Consider the following 12,633-nt stretch of genomic DNA (forward strand, 5'->3'; position numbering starts at 1 on the left):
AAAAGACTAATTAAAAGAGCTCGCATCAGTGGAGCATGCAACACTCAGCAGCAAGCATCGCGACCAGCGTTGACAAATCATGCCAACAAGTCTATCAAAACCTGACAACAATTTGCATCTTGCCGGTCGAGTTCATCATATACTCGTATGTTATTTATGTTAAACCAGACAGACGACTAGCAGCAACAACTGCTCCTGTTTTCATAAAAGTTGAAGCTACTGTGCGCAACAAACAACAGGATGCATAAAATTTATGAAACAACGACGCCTTTTGCTCACATAATTAAATCAGACAAAGCGCAGCTCATGTAAATCCAAAAAGTGAGGAGGAAAAAAGGCAGAGCTGCAAAGTTGAGAGCTGAGATTCGAGACTAGTCTCGAATAGTTGACCGGATGCGGCAGACCAGAAATGCAGCTTGACTATTTTTAATTACCATTGCGAGCTAAAAGCTAAAGCTAAAGGCAACAGCTGCTGTGTCTGGCACTGTAATTGTTATAGTTTGTCAAGTGGGGAGTGGGGAGGGATGAGAAGCTGCAACTTGCGAGGCATGCGAATCAATTACACACAGAGACTCTGCTTCAAGCCCGGCAATCGACGTCGCCGGCGATTAACTGCAGTGACTTTACCTGTTCTCTCTTTCTCTCAAGTCTCACAGTCTCAGACTCGCAGTCTCAATCTGTGTGTGAGCGCTTTCATTAAAGTGCAAATTATGACTTGCCAGTTCCGCCAGGTGTTGGCCTGTCCTATTTGTCTTTAGTCGCCGCCGCTGTTCACTGTTCACTGTTCTCCATCCATCGCCGCCCTTTTCTTCTCTCGATATAAAGTTATCAACGCCGATCGTCGTCATCCGCTGCAACATTAATTAGCGCTCTTTGCACAATTTATAAATAAATTTATGGCGCCAAGCGCTGAGCTTCGATTGCCACAACAACTTCGTTGTATTTCAAATCAAACATAAACACAAAAACTAAAAACATGCAAAACTTAAATAAAAACATTTGTACCATCGTTCCGTAATGATTACAACTAATCTCCAATTAACTGCTCTGCAGTTTCTTCCTTTTAAGAGCACTTGCAACAGCCGATGACCTCCGTGAAGTAGATGTGATAATCGAGTACCTCGTAAACCTTTTCCTGCACATTCGACTCGATCTCATTGTAGGCCATGTGCCAGCGACAGTTGTTGCCACGTTTCGATTTAATCAAACGACACAGAAACTTCATCAGCTCGTAGACTTCGTCTATTTTGTTGTCATCCACCAAATAGCAGAAGCTCATAAACATCAAGTTCACATCCGCTGGCTGCGGCGTATCCTCCGTCTTCACCCAGGTGATTATCATTTTCTTGAATTCAGGATCAACTCCGTCGTTCTGCCCCACCAATTGTGTTGGTGATGCTACTTTGGCTACTTCCTTGGCAGCCGGCTCAGCTGGCTCTATTATCCCTTCTGGAATTGTTTTGGTATTCTTCAAATACTGCAGGATTTGGGGATGCATGTGATTTGGCAATTTCTTCACATAATCCACCACAATTTGATCGGAGCGACAAGCGGCGCGTTTCAGCTGCCGCTCAAGCGCCACTTTCGAAGTCGATGGCTGCAGATCGCTCACACTCAAAGGACTTGTGCTGGGGGACAACGAACGTCGCCATCCTGGCAACGGTGGCGAATTTGGAGGCGTCGATGGGAGGAACTCCTGAGGCGAAGGCGATCGACTGATCGATCGCATTCGTCGCGTCTTTAAAGGTGATTTTCGACGGCTTACGTGACTGCTCAGTTCAGTATTAACTTTGGCTGATGGCAAATACTCATCCGGAAAGCTGAGAATTTCGCGACGTAAATCCTCGGGCAGTTGAGCCAACACTTCCGGATCGAACTGCTCAATTTTTGCTTGCATTGACGTCCTTGCGGGTTTAAACTGCAAGTCGATTGCCTTCTTTGGACTGTCGTCAAGTTGTTGTTTCTTCTCCTCCTCGATATTTTCCTCAAACAAATCATTGCGCATGGATATGCGTGTGTTTCCCGTTGGTAGTTGCTCAAAGCCTTTGCGCTGTCGATTTGCTGCCGCAGTCATTAACATGGTAAGCACATTGACCTTTCCTGAATTCTTAGGTATCTCAACTTCCGGCTCCTTTACCTTGGCTATGGACACATCTACTGGTTTAGCTACAAATTGAAATCAAGAAAGTAAAAAATTGAAGTTTCAACGTAAAATTTTGAATTTGTACTTACTCTTTTGTTTTTCTGACATTTTCACAAACATATTCTTGATGACATTCTCCTTCTTCGACTCGACAACATCGTCCAACTTGCTTAGATGTATGCCAATGCCGCGCAGCTCATGCGGCGGATATCCCGACTCCTTCATCATGCGTAGCACATTCGATGTAATGACCTGAACATCATTGGTGCTCTGCTTTAGCAGCACAGACTTTGTCTGATTGTCGCAGACGCCGTGACCCATAAACTTGGAGGTTTCCACGGGCGCCTCGGCAGCGCGCACCATCAGCTTCAGTGTAATCGATTTGGCTTTGCGCTTAATCTCAGTGAGTCGAGTATGAACCTCTACGCTCAGCTGCTGTAGAAATGTCTCCAGATCTTCGTTTTTCGTAAAGCGTATGCCATAATTCACCTCAGCTGAGACAGATTTGCGTTGCTACAAGTGAACATACATTAATTTTATACAACTTCAATGATAATTGAGCGAGTGACTCACCTGCTCATAGATCAAGGGACGCGGATCGAGGCCACGACAATTTTGATACAGTGTTTGCGCCATCTTCTTGCCCAGCAGCATCTCTAGACTCACCAGCGAAGCTTGCTGCACATCGCCACATGTCTTCATGCCCGCTTGGTTGAGTCTATAGGTCGTGCTGCTGCCCACACCGGGCAGCACGTCAATGTCCAGAGAGGCCATATAATTGGCTGCATCTTCAGTCTCCAGCAAATGCTGGCCATTTGGTTTGGCCACCTTGGTGGCCAGACGAGCCATTAATCTTGGAAAAAATAAACGTTACTTGATGTTTACTATTTAAATACAATTAAAGTACTCACTTGTTGTCGCCAACTCCGGCGGAGCAGGGACATTTGGTAGCTTCGCGCACTTCTTGACGCAAGAGGGATACAAAGGTCATGGCATCCACCTGCAAGTCCTGTAGCAGATCTGTGAGATCAACAAACATTTCGTCACAGCTAACAGCCTCAATGTTGAGTGTATAACTTGCCACAATATCGTACAAAGCGAACGCGACCTGCAATTCATTAATGTTGTAGTGATTTCTAAATCCTTACAATTGAATTGATTCATTTTGTAAAATATGAATTATTTATATTTACAAATTTTTATGTATTTAATTAGCGTTTTATTTTGCATTTGCATCCAGCCTTATTGCACTATTTAACTCTGAATAAGTCTGTCATACAATAAGGCTGGATTTTGATTCATTAAATTAGCGTTTCATTATTGCATTTGCATTTAAAGATTGTCAGAATAGACACATTATCCAGCCTTATTATACGACAAACTCTGCATAAGTTAATCGTGCAATAAGGCTGGATTTTTCTCTCCTTCTCTTTTCGTTTCCGTCTGTCAATTATTAGTAAGAGCAACTGGATTTAGATACATCGATTAAAAGCACTCACCTGACGATAGTGCTCAAAGTCGTATGGAATAGTCTTGAGATCGGGACACAGTTTCAGAGCTTGGCCCACAAACATGCCATTGCGAATGCCTTTAGCTCGAGCCTCATAACTGCAGGATGCAATCTCTGAGAGCGACATCTTCTTATCAAAACCGCCGCGTACTTTGTCCGCCAGCACATTGTTGTGCAAATGCTGCTCAAAGCGTTGGGCGAACAGTTCCTGCTCCACCTGACGATTGGCTTGCGGATGGACTGGCACATCGCTGGCTCCGCTGCCGCCCTTGGAGTGTGTCACCGCGACGGGCAGGCCACGCAACTCTGGGTGATTGACCAAACCCACCGATACGAAGAAACAATCCATATCAATGTGCATCACACGACGTTTGACAGTTGTGGGCATCAGCGGCTTGGGCTTTTTCATCAGGAACGAACGCATCGCTTCACGCTTCTCAAAGGATTTGTTAGCATGTGACTGACGCAAGTCGCAGACATATTGTTTGAAGCCAGCACCAAGTGTGGCAATGTGATGTAGTCGCGAATTCTTATAGAACTCACCAAGGAATGCCGGATCGACAGCAGTGAGAGCACGTCCTGGATTTGTGGTAGCAGATATATTGGTGATGCTGTTGTTGTTGCTGATGTTGGTAGTGTTCTTGTCGGGCGATGTGGCTACAGCCTGCTGCAGCTCCTTGAGTACGCCACCCAATTCCTTAGACAACCTTTCAGTCTCATCCATATCCATATCCGTGGCAGTGGAATTGTTGTTCTTGCCTTTGGAAAAGTTAATTCGCGGCTGTGTCGTCTTTTGATTGGTATACAGTAGATATGGCTTATAGTCGAGCACACGTGACTCACTCACACAGTCCACAACCCATTGGGCACTTATAATCTTACTGGTGTCCATTTTACGCACCTTCACATCCGGCAAATTGGATGCAATGATGAAATTCGTGTGCGAACGTTCATAGTGATGAAAGATGCCGCCGTGCACCATCATAATGCGCTTCAGCTCGTCAGCTGATGGATTTGTGCGTCCGTTGACAAATATGGAAATTCCATCAAATATATTCGACTTGCGAAACGGATCGCTGGCGGCGGCAAATTGTTCCTCGAGCTTGGATTTCTTGGCTTCAAAGTAACCGCCCTGTAGAATACACACCAATTGAATAACTACGTTGCTCTTGAAGAGTTAGATATAGGGTCCACTTACCCAATCGCCAAATCCATTGTCATCGTCGCGACCCATCGCTTTTATTCTTAATCTTCACTTATTCCGCCAACTATTTATTTGACGTTTCTTAAAAGAGCTTGATTTATTTGTGGAGGTGTGACCATAGCAGTGCTTCGAAAATAAACGTTTTGGCGCCGATGGAATAGACCAACCAAAATTCAAATATGCTGAGAACTCCCCCTGGTTATACTTCTATAGAGATTTCACAAATTTATCAAAACTTCTTTTTAATCAAGCAAGAGTATACAACATTTATTATCGCACTATATGAGTAACTTCATTAATTAATCCTTAAATTTTTATATAAAAATAAAAATAGCAAGAACATCGATCGTTTCTTCCACAATAGTCGATGTTTTCAAGAGTGGCTGAAACATCGAATTGTCGGTATATTTATAATGTATATTTCTAAATGTTGCATGCGGTCACGCTGTACTGCTTGTGCAGTGTTGGTAAATCTCATTTGTAATATTGTTTTGGTGCTTGCGGCATTTCATAAATATTTGTAGTTTGTAAAATGTGGAAATATGGACAAAATCAAATGAACCAAGGCCCACAGGGAGGCCAAGGCGGAGGCGGTGGCCCCAACATGATGCCAATGAGCGGCTTCATGCAAGGTGGAGCCGGCATGCATATGTCACCACAACAACAACAGCAGCAACACCAAATGAATATGATGGGCCCCGGCGGAGGACCAGGAGGTGGCCCGGGCGGTATGCAAATGAATCCCAATGTGGGAGGTGGACCACCAGGTCTCATGCAAGGCATGGGCATGTCGCCGCAGCATCAAATGCAACAACAGCAGCAAATGATGCAAGGTGGAGTTGGGATGCCAATGTCGAATATGCCGCAACAACAAATGATGGGACCACAAGGAGTAGGCGTCGGCGGCGTAGGCATGGTGCAACAGCAACAGTCCAACTTAGTTCAGCAACAACAACAACAACAGCAGCAGCAGCAACAACACAATCCAGTCACAGGTGCAGCCGGCGTCGGCGGTGGTGGAAATAATATTATGGCAATTTCGCAGCCCAATCCACACAAGGAGATTAACATTGTCCAGTTGTCGCGCTTGGGCCAGGAGACAGTGCAGGACATTGCTTCGCGCTTCCAAGAGGTCTTCTCGGCCCTCAAGAACATACAACCAACCTCACATCGGGACAATAACACGGAGAAAAAGGTGCAGGAATACTTTCGCACTATTCGATTGCTGTTCAAGCGTGTGCGTATCATCTATGAGAAGTGCAATGATGCTGGCATGGACTATATGAATGCCGAAACCTTGATACCCTATCGTGATGAGCCCGATCCACGCATTGAGCCTTCGCAATGCGACGAATATCGCAAAGTGCTGCAAGAGAATCAGGAACTCATCGAAACGGTTAAGCTGAAAAACCGACAATTGCGTGAAATAATTGATAGAACACGCATTATTATATGGGAAATTAATACGATGCTCGCAATGCGACGCTCTTAGATTTATAAGCTTATCGATTCCAATTAATTCCAAACTCTTGTTTATTTATGTAAATTGTAATAAAAGAGCAAAACACTCGAAATACACTGGTTTTTCTGCGCTGTACAACACTGCTCGCATTTGTGATGCAGTAAGAGAGCGAGAGTGAGAGAGCAGAAGCAAGCCAGCAGTTTGTGTTTGTAAGCGGACGGCAGCAAAAGCATCTTTCTCATTTCTTCGTCTAGTGAAAAACTGATTTGTATTTTCTAATTGAAAAGAGATTTGAATAAAAAAATAAAACAGCAACATCATGGCGAAAATGGCATTTCAGCATCAGGCCGGCACGGCAATGGAATGTTTAAGCGTAAGTTGTAAATTTCACAAACACACACGCACACAAACACAGGTGCAACAGCTAGCGTTCTTCCTGTTGGCTGCCTATATGTAGGTGTGTATGCTTAAATGTATGTGTGTGAATGAGTCGTGTTTGTGAAAATGGGTCGACGACAGTCATAGAAATTGGGCATAAACAAAACTTTCACGCTACCATTTTTTGTTACTCATATTCTTATTGCTCTCTCTCTCTCTGTCTATCGCTCTTTAGATTCCCATTACGCTGCACAAGGAGCAGGATTATGATCAGGAGGGCAGAGAGATACTCAAGTGTGGCTTTAAAATTGGCGGTGGCATCGATCAGGATTATAAGAAAAGTCCGCAGGGTTACACCGATTACGTGAGTAGTTCGTTGGTATTAGGGTGTCATTATCTTGGATCGATTGATTAGGAATGATTACACTCGAAATATGCTTAAATTAATGAAATTAATTAAGGTGGTATCAATATTATTAAGATTCAAAATTTCATAGCAGTTTATATCGATTTTAAATGATATGGATCATAACCTAATGTTTATATTCTCTGCTCTAGGGCATCTATGTGACGGAGGTGCATGAGGGCAGTCCAGCTGCTCGTGCTGGACTTCGCATCCACGACAAGATACTCCAATGCAATGGCTATGATTTTACAATGGTCACCCACAAAAAGGCTGTGAGCTACATCAGGAAAAACCCCATACTCAATATGCTTGTGGCACGCAAGGGTGTCACATCCACATAATTCATAATTCGAATCTGGAGCATTCATGCGGTATAGAACTCAACTATCTATAAACTGTATCCACACATAACTAAGGATCTCTTTCGCTCTATCGATCTATCTCCTACCAGCGCTTTTGGCAACTCTGCGAATATATATATATACTGATTATTTACTTACTATATAAGCATTTACACCTAATACTTTTTACCCTAAAACATTATGCATATCGCGCACTCATAAGATAAAAGAAACCGAAATATTAGATATGTGAATGTAGTATGTAGTGAAAGCTTCTTGTTAGATTGAATAATTTACTTTGAAATTGGTTCAAGTTCTAGGTTGTTATACAAAAAAAAATTACAAATACTCTTCAAATTGCCAAACCGAACAAAAACCACAAAAAAGTGAAGCATTTCAAAGTGTATAAATAAGATTTCTCATTGTACATTCTCAAAAATCAATTAAATATAGAGACTACAAATCAGTGTATTCAGCTCCCCATGACTTTTGTAAACAATTTTGTACTTTTATACACTTGTCAGATACAAACACACAGATACAGATGCAGATACATGCCCTATATACAATCTACAATCAGCAGCATTCCAAAAACAAAACGCAAAGTTGTTGAAAACTAAATAGTACATAATTGTGATAAAATGCCGTTAATTGTGCAGATGTGTTTATTTTTTTTTATAAATATGTATAAATACACTTTTTTAAGTAATTTTAAAATCAGTTTTTAAATGTTAAATTGCATTGAATAAATGTTTGCCTCTAGAAAAGCAGAGAATTGTTTTCAAATAATATATAATTTACAATTGACAATTCAGAAGTGATTCCGACAAAGTTTTACGTTTGCCTCTTTGTTGTTTAAGGTGAAAAAATCTATATAAAATTGTTCGTGACTATAATTTATAAGTCAACAAACTTGCATTATAATTTATGAATACGAATGTGTCTCGAATATTTTATTGCAATTGCATAATAAATGAGGAAGTTCATCTATTTACCGAGTATCTCGTAGTCGACTACATCTGATCATTTGTAGGTTGTTGATCGACTCGATTCGACCTTGACCTTGTGACCGCATTCCAATTGAAGACACAACTCGATGACGAGTGCAGCTTGTTGTTGCATTTTAATTACAAAGTACTTTTTGGGTTTTGACATACACATACAGTTATCAATAACATACATACATATATATCGACAATACATTAATTAATTTTGTAACACTTTGCACTTTCAAATTGACACAAAAAATCAAAGAGCTGAGAAATTTACATAACTAGTTACATACGCAAGCATTTAGCTAATTAGAATAATTAAATACATAATATGATATTTCGGAGTTTGGTAGAGGAACTTGCAGAAAGTTTTTGCAGGAATAAAGTTGTGGGGGGAGGTGGAGACGAAGACGGAGTTTGGGGTGGGCAAGATGACACCAAAGAGTGGAGAAAGAGGCGACTATTATTTGTTGGCATATCCGTTGGGATTTTGACTCTGCCAGCGCCACGTGTCCTCACACATCTTGTCAATGCCACGCGTTGCCTTCCAGCCCAAGGCACGTTCTGCCAGTTGGGCGTCCGCAAAGCAGGTGGCCACATCACCAGCACGTCGATCGACCAGCTGATAGTTGACCTTCTTGCCAGAGGCACGCTCAAAGGCATGCACCAGTTCCAACACGGAGCAGCCGGAGCCACTGCCCAAGTTGTAGGCAAAGAAACCAGTCTCTGCAATGTTGCGCAACTTGTCCAAGGCCTTCACATGACCCTCGGCCAAGTCCACGATATGAATGTAGTCTCGCACTCCAGTTCCGTCCTTTGTGGGGAAATCACTGCCATAAACACTGAGGCATGGACGACGTCCGACCGCCACCTGGGCAATGTAGGGCATCAGATTGTTTGGCTCGCCGTTGGGATCCTCGCCAATGCGTCCGCTGATGTGTGCGCCAACTGGATTGAAGTAACGCAGCGAGACAACAGCCCAACGCTAAGAAAAGAGAAGTGATTAGTGGTTTTAGTCTTTGCTTTTCATTTCACATTCAATGTGAAGGGTCTAACACTCACCTTGTCCGACTTGCACAGATCCTTGAGAATCTCCTCTGTGAAATATTTGGTCTTGCCGTACGGCGATGTGCAATTGCCCGTGGGATGCTCTTCGGTGACGGGCAGAAACTTGGGCTCACCATAGACGGTGGCACTGGAGCTGTAGACAAACTTGAAGACATTATTGTCGGCCATGGCCTCCAGCAGGACATTGGTGCCCGTCATGTTGTTGTGATAGTATTGCAAGGGAATGCGACACGATTCTCCGACAGCCTTCAAGGCGGCAAAGTGAGCGACCATGTCGATTTTGTGCTGCAGCAAATGACAAAAGTGCAAGGGCACATTCAAGATTAGTAAACAATCATAAAAATAAAAATAAAAAAAAACGGTAGAGATTATTGTGAGTGCAACGTTGTCGATGTGTTTGTCGCATTGCCAGCACAACAAGTTATGTGACTGAGGTCACGTTGAACAGTTGAGTAAACAATCGAGTTGCTGCTGTTGGTTGCTGTTTGCTGCTGATAGCGCCAACAATGCCGATAAGCAAGATGTGACAAATGTGCCACGCAGTGGAAAATATATATCCAATTGGGCCACGACACTTGATTGATTTGATTACCTCCTGGAAGACGGAGCGCACTTGCTCGCGATCCGTGATGTCCACGCGATAGAAGTTGACCTTCTTGCCGGTTATCTCCTGGACTCGGCTCAGCGCCTCCGGTAACTTGGCAGCGCCACCGCTGTAAGCATTGCATAGATTGTCCACACAGATGACATTGTAGCCAGCGTTTAACATTTCCAGCACGGTGTGTGAGCCAATGTAGCCGGCGCCGCCAGTGACCAAGACAGTGGGTGGTGCCATCGTTAAAAGAATTGTGTTCTGCTCAAGCTTCGACTTGATACTGTTTTGGAAACGGTCTGGAAAGTGAAAATTGGGTTAACTCGAGCGAAATTCTAATTGACGTCACCAAAAATTCGCTTCACACACACACGCCACACTTGTGCAAGCGGGAAGAATTCTTGTTAACGGTGCTTGCCAACGTGTGTGTAAATTTACGAATGTGTGTGTGTGTTTATGTGTTGTGTACTCACCTCAGTAACCAATAATTACTTGGCTATCTAGCTGACTGTCTGTCCAACTGCGCGTATCTGCTGAATGAGCCGTTGTTGGTGTCGTCGTCTACCCTTGAAATTGAATTGTTTTTAATACACACGCTTTTTTTAGCTGGTGTCTCGTCATTAGCTTAAAAAGATCGCTGACCTCTCTCTCTCGCTCTCTCTCTATCGGTCTGTCTTTCTCTTACTGCGGGCGCTTCTTCAGTTAAGTGTGTTATTAACGTAACTCGTTTCTTGCACTTTGTGTGTTTGTTCATTCATTCATTTGCCGATTTTTTGTTGTTATTTTCTACGTCTGTTTGGCTGGGCAGTTTGCTCGCAACTGATTGCTGTCGTTGTGCTCAACGCTTTTAACTTGTGTTTCCGCTCCGCTCCACGCAATCAAGCATACATACATGCAGCATGTAAGTATGCGAGGCTCTTATCAATTTGTGTTTAAGTGCTATGTTTTATCACTGCTCGCTAGCTGATGCTGCTGCACTCACTTTGCCTTGTTGCATGCTTATCAACTGTTCTCATTTCTGCCACCAAAGCAAAGTTAGGCAAGTTCTTCTGCGCTCTTCCGCTGTCTTCGCTACTCTCTTCCAGCTTGCTATTATCAGCAAAAAAGTAAACAATTATGATGTTGGTGTTGCCAGACCGTCGCACTTGCAACAATCGATGCATAATGGGTGTCTGCTATCGATATCGTATATGCGATAGTGCGATAGACAGCTACGCAAGCAGCAAGCAAAGAAAATATGTGTTAAAATTAATATTTATTTTTCAATTCGAGCAACTTGTACATTAGTGAAATAGTTAGTCACAGCCAGCACATAAATCATGGCGTCCGCAACGGTAAGAAATGTATGTATGCCACACGTATTACTAAAAACAACGCACAGCAAGCTGCCGTCACCAAATATCAAAACAACGTTGCAAGTTTAACACAAATAGTTTGCATGCAATGAATTGACGTCAAGTCTGCCACATTATTAATATGCTTAAATGGTTTGAAACAGGTGCCATTATTGGACGATGATACGATACCCTTTGGCGAGGAGGATGACATGCGTGATCCCAGCCAAGCTGGTCAGAAATACACGTAAGCAAACCCTGTGAGATAGTATAAAGTGTCTTTAACTCAAGTATTTTCTATTGCTAGGCACCCTTATGTCACCTTCTTTCATTTATTCTTTCGCGGTGCATCCATTGTGATTTACATGTTCTGCGGCTGGTTCAGCGATTCCTTCATTACCAGTTTTGTTTTCGTTGTGCTCTTTTTATCCGCCGATTTCTGGACTGTGAAGAATATCTCTGGCCGACTTTTAGTTGGATTACGGTGGTGGAATTACGTCGATGACGATGGCAAATCACATTGGGTGTTCGAGTCGAAGAACGTGAGTCACTCGAATGTTTACATATGATTTAAACTATATGATAAATGTTACAAATGTAGTCTTCTCATCAGGGTCGTGTCAACAAACATGAACAGCGTATTTTCTGGCTTGGACTCATACTATGCCCACTGTTCTGGGGTCTCTTCTTTCTGATGGCACTCTTTGGACTCAAGTTCAAATGGCTGCTGCTAGTCATGATTGCCATAGCCCTGAATGCGGCCAATCTCTACGGTTATATCAAGTGCAACTATGGCGCAGGCAAGGACTTGAATAGCGCCGCCACAGATTTTGTGAAGACGCAACTCTTCAAGAATGCCGTTGACATGATGACCAAACCCAGTGCAGGCGCCCCACCGACCAATGTCCGGCCAACGGGAGTTGTGTGAATATTGAATGCCCAGCCAACTTGCCAACACTATTTCTGCATCAGCGGCGCATTCCAAAGAGTATTTAGTCCTTATGCTAATAATGTAACTGTGGCCGATGTCTCTGTGTATCTGTATCATATGTAATTCTTAATTTAGCATTAACTTTTCTTACATTTACGCAGCTTTGTATTGATTTAAAATATACATATGTACTGGTAAACTGTAGTTTCAATTGTCATAAATTAAGATAGATGAAATTTCATCAACTTTAGTATACAACAAAAATGTTTTAA

General features: G+C 42.9%; 6 protein-coding genes across 8 annotated transcripts in view; 3 read left to right on the plus strand and 3 right to left on the minus strand.

Annotated features, from left to right (window-relative positions):
- Positions 1-12,633, minus strand: part of LOC117569322 (uncharacterized) — a 191,158-nt gene that overhangs the window by 137,473 nt on the left and 41,052 nt on the right. The window lies entirely within an intron of this gene.
- On the minus strand, positions 873-4,971 carry LOC117568910 (DNA repair protein Rev1). The gene is made up of 6 exons (XM_034249815.2): positions 4,852-4,971; positions 3,643-4,785; positions 3,055-3,251; positions 2,717-2,996; positions 2,233-2,656; positions 873-2,166 (listed from the first exon to the last, which is right to left on the minus strand). Exons 1-6 carry the CDS (start codon positions 4,885-4,887, stop codon positions 1,064-1,066), a joined length of 3,183 nt encoding a protein of 1,060 aa, XP_034105706.1. The 5' UTR covers positions 4,888-4,971; the 3' UTR covers positions 873-1,063.
- LOC117568915 (mediator of RNA polymerase II transcription subunit 30) lies at positions 5,324-6,440 on the plus strand. The gene has a single exon (XM_034249821.2). The coding sequence runs from the start codon at positions 5,390-5,392 to the stop codon at positions 6,347-6,349; it is 960 nt and encodes a 319-aa protein (XP_034105712.1). The 5' UTR covers positions 5,324-5,389; the 3' UTR covers positions 6,350-6,440.
- On the plus strand, positions 6,524-8,451 carry LOC117568917 (tax1-binding protein 3 homolog). The gene is made up of 3 exons (XM_034249827.2): positions 6,524-6,692; positions 6,933-7,061; positions 7,256-8,451. Exons 1-3 carry the CDS (start codon positions 6,639-6,641, stop codon positions 7,442-7,444), a joined length of 372 nt encoding a protein of 123 aa, XP_034105718.1. The 5' UTR covers positions 6,524-6,638; the 3' UTR covers positions 7,445-8,451.
- Positions 8,542-11,170, minus strand: LOC117568913 (UDP-glucose 4-epimerase). 2 transcript variants are annotated; one of them, XM_034249819.2, is made up of 5 exons: positions 10,739-11,170; positions 10,570-10,657; positions 10,097-10,395; positions 9,499-9,789; positions 8,542-9,421 (listed from the first exon to the last, which is right to left on the minus strand). In XM_034249819.2, the coding sequence occupies exons 3-5, from the start codon at positions 10,337-10,339 to the stop codon at positions 8,900-8,902; spliced, it is 1,056 nt and encodes a 351-aa protein (XP_034105710.1). In that variant the 5' UTR covers positions 10,340-10,395; positions 10,570-10,657; positions 10,739-11,170; the 3' UTR covers positions 8,542-8,899. The 2 variants fall into 2 exon arrangements, with proteins under 2 accessions (XP_034105710.1, XP_034105711.1); XM_034249820.2 differs by having other exon boundaries at positions 10,570-10,662.
- On the plus strand, positions 11,283-12,560 carry LOC117568916 (uncharacterized Golgi apparatus membrane protein-like protein CG5021). Of its 2 annotated transcripts, none has more exons than XM_034249825.2 (4): positions 11,283-11,439; positions 11,595-11,677; positions 11,738-11,972; positions 12,044-12,560. In XM_034249825.2, exons 1-4 carry the CDS (start codon positions 11,416-11,418, stop codon positions 12,356-12,358), a joined length of 657 nt encoding a protein of 218 aa, XP_034105716.1. In that variant the 5' UTR covers positions 11,283-11,415; the 3' UTR covers positions 12,359-12,560. The 2 variants fall into 2 exon arrangements, with proteins under 2 accessions (XP_034105716.1, XP_034105717.1); XM_034249826.2 differs by having other exon boundaries at positions 11,286-11,430.

This window comes from Drosophila albomicans, chromosome 3 (genome assembly GCF_009650485.2).
Source record: "Drosophila albomicans strain 15112-1751.03 chromosome 3, ASM965048v2, whole genome shotgun sequence".
NCBI classification, from domain to species: domain Eukaryota; kingdom Metazoa; phylum Arthropoda; class Insecta; order Diptera; family Drosophilidae; genus Drosophila; species Drosophila albomicans.

Bases quoted from the DNA above. Each gene is read 5' to 3' on its own strand.
- LOC117568915 (XM_034249821.2), top strand. From the start codon at position 5,390: ATGTGGAAATATGGACAAAATCAAATGAACCAAGGCCCACAGGGAGGC.
- LOC117568913 (XM_034249819.2), bottom strand. From the start codon at position 10,339: ATGGCACCACCCACTGTCTTGGTCACTGGCGGCGCCGGCTACATTGGC. The intron at 9,790-10,096 runs GTAATCAAATCA...CATTTGCTGCAG, and splicing joins TGCGCTCCGTCTTCCAGGAG to CACAAAATCGACATGGTCGC. The intron at 9,422-9,498 runs GTGAGTGTTAGA...CTCTTTTCTTAG, and splicing joins ATCTGTGCAAGTCGGACAAG to CGTTGGGCTGTTGTCTCGCT.
- LOC117568910 (XM_034249815.2), bottom strand. From the start codon at position 4,887: ATGGGTCGCGACGATGACAATGGATTTGGCGATTGG. The intron at 2,997-3,054 runs GTGAGTACTTTA...ATTTTTTCCAAG, and splicing joins GCCGGAGTTGGCGACAACAA to ATTAATGGCTCGTCTGGCCA. The intron at 2,167-2,232 runs GTAAGTACAAAT...TTCAATTTGTAG, and splicing joins AATGTCAGAAAAACAAAAGA to CTAAACCAGTAGATGTGTCC.
- LOC117568916 (XM_034249825.2), top strand. From the start codon at position 11,416: ATGGCGTCCGCAACGGTAAGAAAT. The intron at 11,440-11,594 runs GTATGTATGCCA...GGTTTGAAACAG, and splicing joins CGTCCGCAACGGTAAGAAAT to GTGCCATTATTGGACGATGA. The intron at 11,973-12,043 runs GTGAGTCACTCG...TCTTCTCATCAG, and splicing joins GGGTGTTCGAGTCGAAGAAC to GGTCGTGTCAACAAACATGA.
- LOC117568917 (XM_034249827.2), top strand. From the start codon at position 6,639: ATGGCGAAAATGGCATTTCAGCATCAGGCCGGCACGGCAATGGAATGT. The intron at 6,693-6,932 runs GTAAGTTGTAAA...ATCGCTCTTTAG, and splicing joins CGGCAATGGAATGTTTAAGC to ATTCCCATTACGCTGCACAA. The intron at 7,062-7,255 runs GTGAGTAGTTCG...TCTCTGCTCTAG, and splicing joins CGCAGGGTTACACCGATTAC to GGCATCTATGTGACGGAGGT.